The 17,977-nt window shown below is 48.5% G+C and overlaps 2 protein-coding genes across 2 annotated transcripts; one reads left to right on the top strand and one right to left on the bottom strand.

Annotated features, from left to right (window-relative positions):
• The first annotated feature begins 445 nt into the window (after positions 1 to 445).
• Positions 446 to 15,596, top strand: FAM166A (family with sequence similarity 166 member A). Its single transcript, XM_052815273.1, has 7 exons — positions 446 to 501; positions 4,097 to 4,290; positions 7,891 to 8,208; positions 9,216 to 9,317; positions 10,508 to 10,602; positions 12,769 to 12,886; positions 15,484 to 15,596. Exons 1-7 carry the CDS (start codon positions 446 to 448, stop codon positions 15,570 to 15,572), a joined length of 972 nt encoding a protein of 323 aa, XP_052671233.1. The 3' UTR covers positions 15,573 to 15,596.
• TUBB4B (tubulin beta 4B class IVb) lies at positions 15,560 to 17,787 on the bottom strand. Its single transcript, XM_052815272.1, has 4 exons — positions 17,655 to 17,787; positions 17,459 to 17,567; positions 17,262 to 17,372; positions 15,560 to 16,772 (listed from the first exon to the last, which is right to left on the bottom strand). Exons 1-4 carry the CDS (start codon positions 17,709 to 17,711, stop codon positions 15,712 to 15,714), a joined length of 1,338 nt encoding a protein of 445 aa, XP_052671232.1. The 5' UTR covers positions 17,712 to 17,787; the 3' UTR covers positions 15,560 to 15,711.
• Positions 17,788 to 17,977: the final 190 nt, after the last annotated feature.

Below are 17,977 nucleotides of genomic sequence, written 5' to 3'. Positions count from 1 at the left end.
TCAACACAAAGGTGTGCACGTGGCTGCGTGTGCAGACGGTGCCGGCCTGGCCCTGTGTGGGCTGCGCCAGTGACCAGGGCACGCACAGCCAGGCTCTCCAGAGTTGTGCATGTTGGACACGAACCGCAGTGTGAACATGAACCGCAGTGTGAACATGTATTTGTGCTGGGGCTGCTTATGAGGAACATCTGGCGCTACTGTCCCAAGGGCTATGAGCCTTCAGGAAACCTGACAAATGCTATAAAATCTCCATGCTCATCCAAAATCTCCAGGTGGTGGGGACAAAAAGCCATGTCTAGAAAAACCTGGTAAGCTGTGTGCTGCAGCTGGAAGCACTGTCAGGTACCGACGTTGCTTTCGGCAGCATCACAGAGGTTTCCCAGGCGACTGCATTGAGCTGAATCTCCTTCCTCCCACACCCACCACTGAGAGCTGCTGCATTGCCATGGCAGCCCCAAAGGAAAATAACCTCTTCCCTCCCAATCCCTACTATATCCCCGGGTAAGTTCTGAAGTTTATCCAAAATGCCTGTTCATTTCCAATGCAAATAGCTCTGGTTGGGATCACGTAGTATTTATGATTCATGGTACTTTGGATTTTTTTAAAGGCACTATGAAATATTCCATGTAACAGTGCGTCAAAGGAGGGAGGGCTCCAGGACAAGAAGCACCACCTTATAACAGGGTATAATTAAAGACCATACCATAGCACATTGAGGGTAAAGTCAAAATTGTTCTTTTTTTCCCCCTATTTTTCATCTGTTTTAAGCTGCCAAATGTTACCAGGGCTGCTGTGCAGGGTTTGGCTTCCAAACTGTCATAACTTTTGTATCAAGATGTTTGAAGATCTCCTTTGAATAAGTATTTGCATAGACGCGGTATGGTCCTGTCAAATTGGTTGGAGCACAGTCCTGCTGCCAGATATCAGCAAAGTGACTGTGGATGCTGGTGATCTAGTTGATAGGTAGGTAAGATTTTTTTTTTTCAAAGCTTTTTGCAACATTGTCCTCTAAAGGCTTGGAAAGAAGAAACCAAGCTGTCATGGGTAAGAGGTAATGAATTATTGGTTAAAATGTAAGACACAAACGGCAGAAATAAGTGGATAGGCTTCACGGTGAAGTAGAGGAGTTGTGTGTGGGATCCTCTGGTGACCCGTGCTGGGAGATGTGGTCCATGACACACGTAAATGGGCTGGGAGGAGCTGGACGACCACCAAGGGAAAAGAAGCTTCTGTTGGTACAAAATGACTCAGATTAGTCCAGCCTGAGGCTAACTCCGAAGTGCGTCAGGATGACTTTTCAGGGCTGTGACAGACCAGGCTGCAAACCTTGGTACAGAGAAAACTAGCTGTGTCCCGTACGGCTGCAGGTGCAGCACAGGTATGGGCAGGAGGCAGGCAGCTCCCAAGCTGCAGAGAAAGGGTGGAGCGTGTTTCCTTCCTTAATGATGCTCCTGTGGTGACAGTCACATCAGTCCTTCCCATTAGTGCAGGATTTTTCCATTACTGATCTCCCTATCTTCCAAACTTACATAAGCTCTGGGCTTGGGGGTTTTTAACATGTTTTTGCATTGCTGCAGTTGTCTGAATGATATGATGTGTTACTCTGTGCGTGCTGTCACCCTGTCAAAGCTGTGTGCTGACAGCGGCTTGGGAAAGATGAGTAACAGCAAGGAGGGAGCTGCGGCTGGCCTTGCACCTCCAAAAGCCTCAGAACTTTTCTTTGCTCGCTCCTGCCTGCAGACAGCTCCCCCAGAAGCATCTTCAAGCCCTAATACTGACACAGCAGCTGGGGCTGCTCCTCTCTGGGCTGCTGCTTCGGCCACTGAAGGCAGGAGGAAGAGGACACAAATTCTGCTACTGCATTTTGCAGTGCCATGCAGGCTCATCGCGTCACCCAAGCCCCAGAGGAAGCCCCCGTGGGTGGTTGAGGGTGCTGCTTTGCATCTGCTTTGGGTGGCTGAGTGCAAGAGGAGCTGCCTGAAGGGCATTGCTGGAGCCCAGGCTCTGCTGCTGGCAGACAGTGCACCCTGCGCTGGGGTGCTGGCAGGAGGAGGAGGAGGAAGATGCTGCGTCACGGCATCTCACTAGCTGTCCCATGTGGCATACCCAGCTGTGCCGGTGAACCCGCAAACACGAGGGCATCAGAATAAGTTGCTGTCACTCGAGTCAGGCAATGGTCACAGCCAGGGCTTTGAAAATACCACTGCAGTGCTCAATAGCATTGGGAAGTCAAACCCAATGCGTGGGATGGTTTGGGAAGGACTCGGTGCACAGAGAAGGGGTAAATCCATGAACTCTGGACACCACGCACAGCCCTACCTGCCCCATCCTGGCTCTGCAGAGCTGGGAAGGGCACGGAGCTGAGCGAGGATGGGCCCAGGGCCAAAGCTTTTCCCTGGTGATCAGGAAGACTGAGCAAGTTTAGTCTGGGGAGTGGCGATTGACGAGATATGGCTGAGTAAGAGAAAAGTGAAATAGGGCTCAGCCTTGGGAAAACAGGTTACTTGCTGCTTGCCAACGAGGTTTGAGATCAGCAGCTGCAGCGCTTCAGTGTGAACTACAGAAACAGGGGATCCCTCTGGTTTCCTAATCAAAATATCAAGCAGGAGAAGGACAAACAGCCCTGCTGAGACCAATCTCTTCCCCAAGCACCATGGCTTTCAGCAGCAGCACTTGTAATTCACTCTGTGGCAGATCCCTTCTCCATAAACCCAGACTGACTCGCCCAAGCTCCTCACATTACCTTGCTTTTAATTGCTTATGAATTGAATTCTTTCTCAGCCCTACCATTATTTTGTTCATGATCAAAATCCCTCTGGCCATCCTGTAATTATTCAGGCTATGTCATTTGTGCTCTTGCTCAGCTTTATCGTCCTGGTGTAGCTTCCCTGTGTTGCAAGACTTACTGAAAATCAATGGGGACAAGCCACTGAGCTCCTCCGGCAGCCACTGGTGAGAGATCCTGTATGCAAAGTGGGAAAACTTGCCAAGTGTAAATGCATGGCTCTGCTCACTGTTGTTTAAAGTATTTGGAAGGGAAAGTACTTACTCATCATCTTATGATTCTCATGCATCATTCGGCTTTATCCCCAGATACACAGTGGGCTCATTGATTGAATATTTCTGTCTGTACATTGCAACTGGCAGCTCTACCTTTCTTCTTTGGTGGTGGAATAACATCACCATTAGGAAATTTGATACTGGGAATAGCTAAAGTTTCTGATCCATACTGGTGGCCTTGGGAGTGGAGCCAGGGCTCCAGCACCTGCCCTATCCTCAGCCACCAAAAAGTCAAATTAACTGTCCCAGGCCATGGGGAGCGGAGCAGCAGTATGTCACTATGCACCCGACACAAAAAAAATCAAGCAATGTTTGTTACTGGGGCTGAGCAGCTGCCCGCCTGCCCCTGCCTCTCCCGTGCAATGCAGTGCCTGGGTGGGTTTGCACAAGGGTACAGAGCAGAGAAGCTTGGAGGGTATAAGGTAAGCAATTTTTCCGGTATTTGAGTTTAAATATTGAACAAGGGACACTGGGAAATTCCCAGTAACTCACTGTGTTTTAGAACAGAGAGGGGGATTGCAAAATTTAAAACCAAAGCATGTTTAACTGGAAATAACATTTTAACTGGGGGGCTGTCAATGTCAAAGGGCCCACAGCCCACGCTGTGCTCCTGCCGTAAGTTTTCCCATCTGCAGGTGCTGCTTCAGCCATGCTCCCTGACCTCATCCCATATTCCTCCGTGAACTGAAGCACAAGCCTGTGCCTATACACACCTGTAAATCTTTGAGCCAGTTTTCATGCTGACATGTAAAAACAGGCATGTGCAAACACACTCACTCCCCCCCACCTGGCTTCATGCATACCCACATACATCTTCTTGGTACTTGCCTTGCACTGCTGCTCCAGTGGCATAAATGCATTTGCGCTTGCAGGCACGTCCCTGTACAATCACCTTCCCTGGGCTCATCTGCTCCAAGCCACGTGTGCTCCTGGCTGTGGCCTTTCCAGTGTACAAAAGCTCTAAAGCAGGTTATCCTACCAGTGGACACTTTCCAATGCCATCTCAGCGACTGCTCTTTTTTGGTTTCCTCCTCAGCTACGAGGGCTTCGTCCCTCAGTACAACTATCAGTTTGGAGAAACCTTTGGCAAAACCACGTACCGCCTGCTGACGGATCCTGGTGTTGGGAAGAGCCCTCGCTCCTTGCTGGCACCGCTGCACAAGCAGAAGTTCATCGAGGACTTCAGCGGGACGAAGCATGGTGTCCAGGGTTATCTCCCTGGGCGTCTAGGTGAGCAGACCCTGGGTCTCGTCCCTTTGCCAGAAGGGGCTCTGCTAACGAGCACAGGGTCAATCACGAGCAGCGGGGTCTGTATCTGTCCTCGATAGGCTCCTGGGGTGAAATGGGATATTTTCCATGGAGCAATCCTAGTTCTGGTGTAGGAGCACAGACACCCGGAGAGCAGCACCAGTGCGGAGCTGGAGCGCTCAGCCTCAGCTGATGAGCACGGGGCTTCTCACATTGGTGTCTGGTGGAGTGGGGAGGAGAACTTTAGTTCCCAGGTTATCTTCAGTTAGATGAACATCAATGATTTGATGGCATAGGATGAACTCACTTCCCAATTTCTCCCTATTCCTGTCATGGTTTCACCCCAGCCGGCAACTAAGCACTGCACAGCCGCTCGCTCACTCCCCTCCAGGGGGATGGCGGAGAGAATCAGAAGGGTAAAAGTGAGAAAACTCATGGGTTGAGATAAAGACAGTTTAATAATTGAAATAAAATAATACAATTTTTAGAAGTTGTAATGAAAGGAAAACAATAAAGAGAGCAAAATAAAACCCAAGGAAGACAAGCGATGCAAATGAAAACAATTGCTCACCACCAACCAACTGATGCGCAGCTGGTCCCCGAGCAGCGGCCCTCCCACCCCCCAACCTTCCCTCAGCTCTATATTCTGAGCATGATGTCCTGTGGTCTGGAATATCCCTTTGGTGAGTTGGGGTCAGCTATCCCAGCTGTGTCCCCTCCCAACTCCTTGTGCACCCCCAGCCTACTCGCTGGTGGGGTGAGAAGCAGGAAAGACCTTGACTCTGTGTAAGCACTGCTCAGCAGTAATGAAAACATCCCTGCATTATCAACACTGTTTTCAGCACAAACCCAAAACATAGCCCCATACTAGCTACTACGAAGAAAATTAACTCTATCCCAGTCAAACCCAGCACAATTCTACTGGCTAAAATCCATCTCTCTAGGGAAGGTCAGCTCTGCCATCTCCGACCCTTTCCTGGCTAACCCACCTGGTGCAGAGCTCATTGTGGTTCATTTTGCATCTTGCTGCTCCTGCTTCAGCTCAGCAGAAGGGCTCATGTGCCCTTCCCTTCGCTTCACACCATCCCCACTCCTGGTGACAGGCCCCATCTCCTCCATCAGACACTGAGACATGCTCACATAGATTCCCAATACTGGGAATCTTCAGGAATCTCCTGCCAAGTTCCAGCCCTTCTGGGTAAAGCGCTTGGGCCCTGTTGAACAGCCCCAAATCAGGCCACAGCAGCAGCCGCACTATGTTCCCCATCAGCCCCTCTTGGCAACTCACGTGCCAGGTACCATATCACACAGTTGTTACGGACATCCTGTTCGGTGGGAGCGAGTCCTCTCCCGGCTGAACACAGGGCTTATGTGCTCAGGCAGGAGCTGAGTCTTCATATCCCTGGGGATGGCCACACCAAAGTGATGCTTTCCCATTTCTTGCTGGGAATTCGTGCCGCATAGCTTCTTGCAAACTTTTGGCCTTTCTGTTCATCTTAGCCCTGTTTTCCAGGATCTAGCTCTCCACTATGCAGGTGGTGTTTACAGGCTTCATTCCTGGACATTGATATTTGCATTTCCTTGGACTAAAATGTAGTTTGGATGGACCCAACCAACCAGTTGACCTAGTTGCTCTCTCTCATTATCCCATCCTCATTCTTGTTCTCTCCTCGCCAACCTTTATGTCATCTGCCAACATTTGCAGCTGGGAGCTCACGTTTGCTGCTCGTTGGTGAAATGCTGAAGAATGTGACCACAGGGAGTGCACCTTGCCATGCCAATAACTCTTCATCGACAGCTCCTGCTGTCGAGCTGTCAGTGAGTGATCCCTTAAACCCTTCACTGCAAACTTCACTAGTACTGCCTGGCATTCTTCTGGGTGTTTTACGTGGTGGAGACCAAAATGCTCACGGCAGTTTTGGATCTGTGTGGTTGCCGTTAGCAAACTCAGTCTGAAGAGGTTTTCTCAAGGTCTGTTTTTGATAAGGCCTTTTTGATGGGCACCAAGTATTTTGCTGGTTTCTTTCAGCTGAATCCCATGTTGTTTTCTTGCTGGAAGTGAGGTCAGGCTCTGTTGATTGGGGATATCAACCAGGGTTATGCTGGAGCTCCAGGGGTGGCTGTGTTGGCATTGAGGGGGTTATGGCACAGGCCAAGCGTGCAGGCACCCACTCCCCAGGAACCTGAACTGAAAACGTGACTATTTACTCAAATCAAATGGACAGTGCTCTCCCGGCTTTTAATTTAGTGCCTTACTGTGCAACCTTTCTGAATCAATAAGTTTGCAAAACTCAGGCTCATAAAAAAAAGCTCGTATGGATTTCTCAAGTACCAGACAACTTCATTTTTCCTTTTCCTTTGGTTTGTGGGGTAAAGAGAGTAGATGCAATATTTTCATTAATAATGAAGGAAATACTACGACAAACCTGCTTTAAAATTTGCACACAGGCTTGAAAAATCACTTTCATCAAGGATTTGTCTTTATTTTGTTGCTAGACTGGACTATACTTGATAATTCAATTACATACAGTATATATACTTTACAAAGTTATATATACTTTATAATAAAATTATAAGCGGATTGCAAAACTAAATGCCCATCAGAAGGGGCAAATTTTGCTCTATGCTGTTTGAGCCAGGACAGACTGTACTTCTCTGGGACTCTGTGCACAAGAAGCCTTCACTGGAAGATGGTGTCTCATCCATGGGGCTTTGGACTGTGATGCAGATGTCCACCAAACATGAAGAGGTCAGGGGAAGGCAGTAATGACCAGAGGGCTGAGAAAAAATGACCTATGAGAACAAAAATGAAAGGAATTTGGTTTGTTTAAAAAAAGACAAGACTGACATAGGAATGGTTTTCCAATAAGGAAGAGGTTGTTGTGGGGTGTAAGAGTGATCATTCTCCATAATCACCAAGGAGGGAGAAATTGGCTTCACTCCTGGCACAGAGCATGAGCAAGTACCCCAGCTGGAGGTGTCGTACAGGGCCGGGGCAGCCTGGGGAGCCACATCACGGGATATTTTTAAGGGAAACTCAGACAAAAGTTGCCAAGCTCAGCTGTCCCTGCAGAGTCTGAAGCTGCAGGGCTCTGTCCCTAGTTCACAGTGGAGATATTTAGCATACACTGGATGTAAGATCATTTTTTTTTTTTCTGGCCGACATTACAGCAGACCCTTTCCTTGAGGAGCAGCAACGATGCCAGTGCAAGAATTCCTCGGGGGTGGTGTGGGTGTCTGTGTTCAGGGTGTGCTGACAGCCATGTGGAGAAAAGGATATGGTTTGGGCCCCCCCCCCACTTCTTTATAGCTTGGCTGATGATATTTTACAGTTTAGGTGCCACTTAGAATAAATTTTAAATTATTGAACTTTTATTTGTGCAGTTTTTCTGTGCAGGCCGGTTTATTGGATGGGGCTGATGGCACTTGCAGGGTATGTTCACAGCCCGTGGGATGCTGTTGACCTCCTGGCTCCTTTCCTTCACTACAGGGGGGGTGCGTGTGGGCTGAGGTCTAGTGCGATGGGAATCCCTCATCCTCGTTTGGCCACTTCTTTCCCTTAACTCAGTGTCTATCCCGCAGGGTACTTTCCCTATGAGAAAGCTGGGGCCACAACAAGCTTTCCTGAAGCAGCCCTTGGGCCAAAACCTCCCTCACTGGGGCCAGGGCTGGCGGAGGAAGAGCTGACGATGACACACATGGACCCCATGTCCCAGCATCACCCCGGCGAGTATGTCCCAAGGACACGACTGCCACGTGGGTACCCACAGAGGATTTCACGCCATCCTGCCTCTGAGGAGCGAGAGTGGCGATTGCCCAAGCTAAGCCCAGCTTGTGGACAGGGAAAAAGTTTTGAACCCAGCCAGCCCGGCGATGCCTTGGCAGGAAGCAAACCGGGAAGTGGTTTTGGGTGGAAGAGATGCCTGGTAAGGGGTGCTGCTGCGAAGGGATGGGTTTTGGGGACTGGTGGGCATGGAAGGGCTCTCCTTGGTCTAGGAGTGGTGAAGAGGGAATTTCACATGGGCATGGATGGCAAGAACGGAAAGTTTAGAGTGTCATGTAGAGAAATGTCAAATACACAAACTCTTCTAGCAGTAGCAAATCCACCACATCTTCAGGAAATTGTTCTAATCATTAACTACTCTTCCTAATCAAAAAGGTTTAACTTCTCATTTGGTTGAGTTTTAGCTTCAAATTTGAGTCATTAGGTCTTGTGTTACACTGTGCTACACAGCCAGGCTTGTGTTTTGGGTGAACTGGGAGCCTTGCCGCTACCCTCCTCCTCCCCAAAAGAGAGCGGTCCTGGCACCTTTGGTGCTGGGTTTCTGACCCCTTAACTACTCGCGCTGCTCACCTGAATTTCCCACCACCATTAATTATCCCTCATTGAAACACAAGCATTGGGATTTGTCTATGGAGCTGGGTGCTGCTATGCATGGCACCGCCGGTATCACTCAGGACCAACGTGTTTGAGCCCCCTCTTTCCTCTGGAACCAGAGACAGCATTTGTCACATCACAGCCAGCTAGGGCTCTGCAAATCCTCTGAAGGCAGAGATTAGAGATTTGACGTAGTAAGTCAAAAGCTGTCTTGGATATAAATCCCAAGAAGGGGCATTCCTGCTCCTTGCTCTGAGAAACAGATTTACAGAGGAGCTCAGTGCCCAAAGCTCCCCTTGTTCTCCCTGGGGATTTTGCAAAACCTCTACGTACAGAGAGCTTGTCTTGTAATTTGACTTTACCAGAAATTCTTGGATTTGCTCTTGGTGTAAAGCTGGGAAGAAATGGAAATGGCAGTTGCCATTCACAGGTTCTGGCAGTGATCTAAGCAATGGAGCCAAAGGAAGAAGTGGGTTCTACTGGTGTTTATTTTTTTTCTGCTTTTATTTTGAGCCTGTAAAAATTGAAGGTATGACACTGCCAGGAGTAGCTGAAACTGTGGATGTGGAGCAAGATAATCGGTTACCAAAACTGGATGTACCAAATGCGATCCAACAGAAAGTCATTCCAGGTAAAAGAGAGGGAGGTTACGTGCAGCACGAGTCCACCTCAGAAGAAATCGTGTCACCCTTCTCCCCCTGGGGAAACCTCAGAGACATTGGCCAGTTGCTCCAACTTGTTTGACACTTTGGGATGGAAAAATGCCCCCGCTCCTCTCCATGCAAGGGTGTTTCTTTGGGATGCTGTCACCCCCGTGGATCTCACACTGAGGGACACGTGCCCGTGGCCAGGCCGAAGGGATGCAGGAGCCACCTCGGTTCCCCACAGCTGCGGGGCCAGGCTAGAAAATGCTCCAGAAAGCAGAGAGATGGGTCATGGGCTCCGCACCAACTCCAGCAGCTTGATGAGTATCTGTTACTGTTGAGGTAGTTATTTCTCGCCTAGAAATAAGATGCTTTTCTGAATCATCAAAACAACACACAGTGGTGTATTGCACCATGATAAATGTATAAAACTCTTGTCTTTCTTACAAGGAGTTATACTCTCTAACTTCTCCACTTGCTTTGAAAGAGTGTTCCTCTACAAGCAGGAGAACTACAAAGGGTGATGCACTGAACTCCCCCCTAAAGGGTACAACACCAGCAGGAGGGATACTTTGCTCTGCAGCAGACCGCAGCAAACACACGGATTGCGTATCAAAATATTTGAGTCAAAATGAAATTGCATTGATGTTTTAGGATGCAGAAGACAAATTTCTTTCCAAAGCATTTCTTCAGAAAGAGGGAGTTCTGGCTGCTTTTAGGTTGTACCTCTCTCTGTTTTCTGTAGTTTTAGACTTTATATAGTTTCTGTCTTATAAGTGTTGAAAATTTGTTGGATGGACAGGACAAATGAGGAAGAAAGGCTGGGCACCTGGCTGTTAGCCCCTGAATGTGTATTAAACTGGGAGAGAACATGACAGAGCTGTTTGTTAGTGTAAAAGCTACAATAAAATGAAATGTTTCTTCCATACCTCGTGGAGACCAACAGAGATTAGCTCAGCTTGTTGAGTTTTCCTTGGGAATCATAAATAAGACTCTTCCAGAAAAGATACTTCACATATAAGAGTTAATTTTACAATTTAAATGGATGAATTTTTCCTTCCTGTACTCTGCCAAAGTTTTATATTTATCCCAGCCTCTTCCACTTCCACACTGCTTGATCCTTATATGATATATGTGTTCTCAAGCAGAAAATGCTCTCTCTTGTCTTCATCCAAAGGGTATGCTGGATTCATTCCCCGCCTCACCTGGATTAATGGTGTGAACTACATCCAGGGTGTGAAGGAAGCAATGAACGAATTTGACCGACATCAGGTAGATTATATGCACAAATCTTATTTCAACAATGTAACATTGGTTTTGATTCATCTGCAACACCAAAAGTGGTTTCAGTCACAGTAGTAGTATTAAAACTGGGGTTATAAGTACAAGAAAAATAAAATGCTATTAGGTAATGTTGAAAAAAATCATGAGCAGTTAAATTCTGTAACTTGTTTCCTTGGGACATTAAAGGAGGATAAATGAGTTCATAAAAGGATTAAGCAAATCTGTTGAGGGTTGGGTCAAGGGTGGCTATTAAAAATGTTGCTCTGAGTGCAGAAACACAGGATGCAGCTAGCTGTGCTTCCCTTATGCAATATATCTTCTCTACCTGGATGGCAGTGCTGGATGGCTTCCTGAGCTGCTTGGATGGATATTTCTCCCTTTTAATTGGTTGTAAGGCTTTTTCCTTTACTGACATAATTTGTTTTAAAGGGATCTAGATCTTCTTTCTCCTCATTTTGGGAAGGATGCAGAAATATCCCTACTGAAAAACTATTTTGTACCCTTACTGTTAAAATCTATCTCCCATATAATGCCGTATAATCCTCCTACATGGGGAAAATGAGATCCCTCCCACAGTAGTTACTAGTTTGCATTCAACGCTACACATTTCTTCCTGCTACCAGGATGGAGTGAGATTCCTGGGATGCAGCTGTCTTGCTGGTCCAGCGCCAGTGAGGGCTGATCAGCTCAGTGACACAGCTCATTACATTTCCAGCCCTTTCTGGTCACTGGGATTCACTGCAGTGCCTTCATCCCAGAGCGTATGGGTCTGATATAGAAAAAAGTCCAAGACTGAGGCTCCCCAGCTCAGAGAAACTCAGCTGGGAAGAAATGACTCAGCAGGGAGAGCAGCAGGGCTGACAGTGCTCATGGCAGCCTCATGCTTCGGCTGAAATGTATTTCCCTGTGCTGGCTTCCTTATCCTTTCCTTCTGCCATTAATAGGAATTGAAATGAATCAAACAGAGCAAAAGACAGGCGTTATAAAAAATAAATGTGCTGTTTGCAAAGCCTTTCTGCTCCCGCTTTCTTAAGAAATATCTGCCATGTAGTAAATCAATGAGGGAGGTGTTTCTTCATTGCAGGATTCAGCAGAATCCAGGCTCAGAGAGGTTAGCTGCAGCACATCAGGCACTGAAGGAATATAAGCATGCTAAAAAAAAAAAAAAAAAATCATACCACATTTCTATCTAAGATGGCTTCTGACTTCAAGCCACTAATCTTCTGCCCTAAATCTCTGTTGCCCTAGGTTACATACTGGGATGTGCCATGGATCATTGCTTACTAGCTGCATCAGGCAAAATAATGCAATCCTCTCGCTTCAGTGCTGCGCTTAAGGAATTGCAGCAATCGCTCCACCATCAGTCACAAAATGGTTCGATGGCCCCACGGTTTGCTCGGCTCCATGAACCCCGTCCCTTCCCCACGCAGCAGGGTGTGCTGAGGAGGGCAGCGCAGCTTTAGAGACACCTTTAGGGGTTTTGCCGCTGCAGAGACATGCAGAGCTGCAATGTCCGTCCTCCAGCACAGCCCCTTATCTGGGTCTGACCTCGGAGGGCAGGGACAGTTCCAGGAGATGATTTACACTTCAGTTAACGCTCCCTAAGCCTTCCTGTTCCTCCTAGCTTGGGAATTACTGGCTAATCACTGTCAGTGGGACTCACAGAAGAACAAAACCAGTTGAAGGGGTCAAACCAAGACGCAGATGTGCAGAGTCATAGCACAGGAGCAGACGAGGCACGTATACAACTCCAGCAGATCCTGCCGGCTCACAGTGTATCAAATGTATGAGCACAAGGTGTTTGGGACTTGTGGATGATGCCCAAAGGCAATGAATGCAGTCCTGTCTATAGAGATCCTGATGACTACTCCTAGGCCAGGAGCTGCTCTGTGCACCTGGGGGTATGAGCTAGCAGAGGCAGCAGAGTCGAGGGCTGCTGCCAACACCTGTCAGGAGAAAAACTTAGGAAGTGGAAAAGGGGAAGATGCAATGTAGCTCCTAATTAGAAGAAAACAGAACTGGAAAGAGAATTGCTGAACATTGGCTTAAGTATTTTCTCTAATATGGAGTCAAAGCACATGACTTGGGTAACAAGAGTATGGTTTAAAATGAACTGTACAGTGTTGTTGGGTTTTTTTGTTGTTTGTTTTCCAGTTTTTGCAGAGAAACCCAGCTTGCAGCTTTGGCAAGAGATTTCCCCAAACATACTGGCCTAACAACAGAATTTATACCAGTGCTGGACTGATACCTTCCTACACGGGCTTTGTACCAGGTAAGTTTATCAGCTGAGTGAAAATGAAAGTCACTAATACTAATTACTGTCACTATGTAGTGCTGTTATTAGCTGTAGTGTTGTAGTAGTGAACAATTACTGAAACGTTCCACACAAGTAGTAGATTTTTTTTCCAATCCGTGCCAAGGTGCTGGAGCTGTGCCATCCCCTGCTTTCCTGCAGGAGAGCCCGTCATCCTTGCTGCCAGCCTGGGCTTGTGCAGAACATTCTTCTGGTTTCCAGCCACCAACCCCCTGCTAAAGCAGAGGAGGCTCTGTAACACCCCACCTGTTACACGGGTGCATTACAATCCCTTCATCAGGGAAGTGATTCTGTTCTAAAAAGCTTAACATCTGATAAAAAGCAAAAGGTAGATGATACAAAGGGATTGAGAAAGCACCAAAAAAAGCGCAGTGAAATGGTATTAGCCGTCAAGATGGGAGGTGGCTACCCCATACTGTCTGCCTGATCCTCGTCAGTTATTGATGTTGCCTAAAAGGAGAGGTCTGATGAAAGTAGTTTTGTGTATGTTAAGGGGAAGGTCTGCCCATGCACCTGAAAGCATTAAGTTATCATCAGGCTAAAATGTCAACAAATCAGCAACTAATATTGCTATCTTTGGCCACAGCAATGTCAAGAGCCCACAGCCCAAGAGCTCAGTAATGTGGGATAGGAAATCGTGGAGATAAGCTAGAAAGAACCAAACTCATACCTTGTACTTAATCCAATGCAGAGGAGGAAAATGGTAGAAGACACAAAATGTGGTAGAAATGACAACGAAGCATGTGAAAACAAACTCTTCTGGCAGGGTTGGACTGTAGCTGATACCAAGGTTGAGCCCAGAGAGGAGAATGTGGAGGCAGTGAATGTGGCTGTAGCACGACTTTTATCAGGGGCATAGGAAAGCTGTGCAGAAAAAGCAAAGTTTAACATACAGCCATTCATCAGGAGCTTGAGGGGTGGTCTAAGGGAAAGAATGGAAGCATCTTACTGATGGAGAAAGGTGAGGCTGGACAGGCCTTCTGATCAAAGATGAAAAGTGTGTTCATTTTGGCCTCTGTCACCACACCGCTGCTCCAGGGAAGATGGCAAGCCCAGCAGCTGCTGTCCCCAGTGCATTACACTCAACCTGTCCCCTTCCTTCGCGCAGCAGCTTGGGTGTCTCACAGCAAAGCCCTGACCGTTCCGGGTGCCCGTTTCCTCTGTGCTGGCTTGCTCAGGAATGGCTGTGGTCACACTCCACAAAGCTGTAGCCTGCAAGCTAAAGCCCCCTGGAGAAAAGCTGTTATGAACCTAAGGGTAAACTGGACTCCAGTGTTAATACTTAGCCGTGTGTTTTGCCCTCTCTCCACAAGCCTGCAGAAAGCAGGTGGAGAGCAGCTGGAGCTCTTTAGGGGAGGCTGACTAATGTAGTTCTGCCCAAAAGGGTGCTGGGGGGACAACACTGTCCTGCTCTTGGTAACTGGCAGGCCAGGGAACACACCAGCTTCCGTGTAATGAAAAGGAGGAAGAAAAAACCCACCCTAAAATCAAGGACAGAAATCAACTGCTTAAAGTGTTACTTCATGCTTTAAAAATCTGTTGCCATCTTTTCACCTACAGAAGTATTCTCCTGTGTAGGTTTGAAACTGACCACCTGTTTCTGCAGACAGACTGATTTCCACTGCCCCAAGAGCCACCACAATTTTAACTACTCCAACCAGTTTGACTCTGGAAGGAGAAACCTATTTTAAGACAGAAAAACTTAACAAAAAAATCAGTTACAATTAAGAACACCAAACAGAATTGCTTCAGCAGGAAAGCAGCCTGCTGTCCCCTGGCCAGCTATTCAGAGTGACAGGTTTGTTACTTCAGGTAACACTGAACATCTTAACTGTTTCCACTTTAAAAATTTGCTTTGCTAATATAGGGTTTTCGTGAGACAAAATAGTGTAATTTTTATCAGGTGTTCAGCTCACTTCAAAAGCAGAGGCTGCAGTAACACCTGATTGATTTAATTTTAAAATCTCTACACACCGTTTTTTAAAAAAGTGACTCCAGCGAGGCTGCATACATGGGAGCTCTTCAGTGTGACCCCAATGCTCTCATGACAGGCCATGGCTACCTGCTGGGTTTATACTGCTGAGTAGCTGCAGTGGATCAGCTGGGGCAAACCCAGCTTATCTTCTGCCAGAACACCCACCTGTATCAGAAAGGCAACTTGCCTGCACCATATTGTTGCCCAGGCAGCTGGGGCAAGCTATAGGTGACAGCCACCTACGTTTGAACCTACACAGCCATGATGGACAGGAGAGCTGCTCAGCTCTTGCCAAGAGTGAAGCCTGTAACAGGAGTCTACATGCAGGTACCTAAATTTAGACACAGCTTGGAGCTGGATTCCATCCTCCATGTGCAGCATATCCCGCTCCACCAGTACCCTTGATTATAAAGGAATACCAGAGAATTTTTTCAATTCCCACACCACCAGGAGGAAGTAGGACTGCCACCACATCCAGCAACACAAGCAACAGGGATCCACCTCATTAGGAGGGAGAGAAGTGCAGTTGCCATGGGCAAGGCAGCAGGGCTCACATCAAGTCCATTATTTTCTTTTCCAGGCCTCCGACACACCTACTCGCTTACTTTTGGAAACAGCACCCGAAAAGCTTACGAAAAAGAACAAAGGAGACAAGCTTGTGCACTGTGAAAAATGCTTTAATGGTGCCTGTACAGCATTTGAAGTGACTTTCAGACAGGAAGAGGAACACAACACAGACAGAGAAGTTTTGAATGAAAGAGTTCATACAGCTTTAAACAAAATTTACAGGTGTTCATCTGCATAGCTTTTACTCTGCCTCTTCCTCAGCCTCCTCCTCAAACTCCCCCTCCTCCTCAGCTGTAGCATCCTGGTACTGCTGATACTCAGACACCAGGTCATTCATGTTGCTCTCAGCCTCTGTGAACTCCATCTCGTCCATGCCCTCGCCAGTGTACCAGTGCAGGAAAGCCTTTCGGCGGAACATGGCAGTGAACTGCTCAGAAATGCGTTTGAACAGCTCCTGGATGGCTGTGCTGTTACCAATGAAGGTGGCAGACATTTTCAGGCCACGAGGTGGAATGTCACAGACCGCTGTTTTAACATTATTAGGAATCCATTCAACAAAATAGCTGCTATTTTTGTTCTGAACGTTCAGCATTTGCTCATCGACCTCTTTCATTGACATACGGCCTCTAAAAACAGCAGCTACGGTCAGATAGCGGCCGTGACGTGGGTCACACGCAGCCATCATATTCTTTGCATCAAACATCTGCTGTGTTAGCTCTGGCACAGTTAAAGCACGATACTGCTGGCTCCCACGGCTCGTGAGCGGGGCAAAACCAGGCATGAAAAAGTGCAAACGGGGAAAGGGAACCATGTTCACTGCCAGCTTCCGCAGGTCAGCATTAAGCTGGCCTGGGAATCGCAGGCAGGTGGTAACACCGCTCATGGTTGCCGACACTAAATGGTTCAGATCACCATACGTCGGAGTAGTTAACTTCAGTGTTCTGAAGCATATGTCATAGAGGGCTTCGTTATCAATACAGTATGTTTCATCTGTGTTCTCCACAAGCTGGTGCACCGAGAGTGTGGCATTGTAGGGCTCTACTACAGTATCTGATACTTTAGGGGAGGGTACAACACTGAAAGTATTCATAATTCGGTCTGGGTACTCTTCACGAATTTTGCTGATGAGGAGGGTACCCATGCCAGAGCCTGTACCACCACCAAGAGAGTGAGTAAGCTGGAAGCCCTGGAGACAATCACAGCTTTCTGCCTCCTTTCTTACAACATCTAACACAGAATCAACTAATTCAGCACCTTCCGTATAATGGCCCTTTGCCCAGTTGTTTCCTGCTCCGCTCTGACCTGGAAGAGAGCCATTTTCGTATTAGATTACGGTCACTGCTTCCTGCTTATTGCTTGCAAGCAAAGCTTAAGAGCATCAGGCTAGAGCAAAAGCCCACTAAAGCTTTCATTTTATCGAGCGCAGAGCTGTGGTTTCACACAAGCACCTCTCAAACGGCTCGGCAGATACAGGGAAAACATTCATTGTCAATGATACAGCACCCATTTAATTTCTCCTGATGGTATGGAGGAGATAATGCGAATCGGAAGAGCAACGACCTCCTGTGCCTTCTCGGACCTGCCCTCCCAGCAGCTGCCATCATGCACCATCCGCAGATCTCCGGTATTTCGTGCCCGTCATGAAGCGCCAGGATTAACCCCCCTCCCGGGGCCGCGCTTGCCTCAGGAGCATGTGCGGCGGTGAAGCCCGCACTGCAGCGTCCCTGCCCTGCCCACCCCACCCCTAGCCGGTTACACGACAGGTCCCTCCCCCGCTCCCGGCGCACTCACCGAACACGAAGTTGTCCGGCCTGAATATCTGGCCGAAGGGCCCGGAGCGCACCGAGTCCATGGTGCCGGGCTCCAGGTCCACCAGCACGGCGCGGGGCACGTACTTGCCACCTGCAAAACAGGGAGAATCCGTGACTGTTACGGCGGGGAGGGGGCGGGCGGCCCGGGGAGGGGGCGGGCGGCGAGCCGGGCCCTACCTGTGGCCTCATTGTAGTAGACGTTAATGCGCTCCAGCTGCAGGTCGCTGTCTCCATGGTAGGTACCGGTTGGGTCGATGCCGTGCTCGTCGCTGATCACCTCCCAAAACTGCCGGAGAAAATCGCGTCAGGGGCGGCCGGGCCGGGCGCGCCCCCCGACTCCCCCCCCCGCCGCCCCCCTGCCCGCCGCCCGGACCTTGGCTCCGATCTGGTTCCCGCACTGCCCGGCCTGCAGGTGCACGATCTCCCTCATGATGGCGGCGGCACGGCTCACTCCCTCCCAACGCCACTCTTCCCCCAACCGACTCTGACGGCGCAAGGCGACCGCCAAGCTTTATATAGCAGCGGAATGCGCGCGCAGCCTTCTTTTCCCCGCCCAGGCGGCCATCCGCAGCAGCTATTGGCCACTCATAACGAGGCTCCAAAAATGAGGAAATCTGGTTGGATGGGGCGCTGTCATTCAAATCAGTGGCTCCTATTTGCTCCGCCCGGCTATCTGTTGATTTTACTGTTAGGCAA

The sequence above is a fragment of the Harpia harpyja genome, chromosome 19, assembly GCF_026419915.1.
Source record: "Harpia harpyja isolate bHarHar1 chromosome 19, bHarHar1 primary haplotype, whole genome shotgun sequence".
In the NCBI taxonomy this organism is placed as follows: domain Eukaryota; kingdom Metazoa; phylum Chordata; class Aves; order Accipitriformes; family Accipitridae; genus Harpia; species Harpia harpyja.
Note: the sequence above shows the minus strand (reverse complement) of the source record. Positions and strands in the feature narration are given on the sequence as shown.

Coding starts and splice junctions, on each gene's coding strand:
- FAM166A (XM_052815273.1), top strand. CDS start 446: ATGGCAGCCCCAAAGGAAAATAACCTCTTCCCTCCCAATCCCTACTAT. Junction 8,209..9,215: donor GGCAGGAAGCAAACCGGGAA/GTGGTTTTGGGT, acceptor TAAAAATTGAAG/GTATGACACTGCCAGGAGTA. Junction 10,603..12,768: donor ACGAATTTGACCGACATCAG/GTAGATTATATG, acceptor TTTGTTTTCCAG/TTTTTGCAGAGAAACCCAGC.
- TUBB4B (XM_052815272.1), bottom strand. CDS start 17,711: ATGAGGGAGATCGTGCACCTGCAGGCCGGGCAGTGCGGGAACCAGATC. Junction 17,568..17,654: donor GGAACCAGATCGGAGCCAAG/GTCCGGGCGGCG, acceptor TTTCTCCGGCAG/TTTTGGGAGGTGATCAGCGA. Junction 17,373..17,458: donor CTACTACAATGAGGCCACAG/GTAGGGCCCGGC, acceptor CCTGTTTTGCAG/GTGGCAAGTACGTGCCCCGC.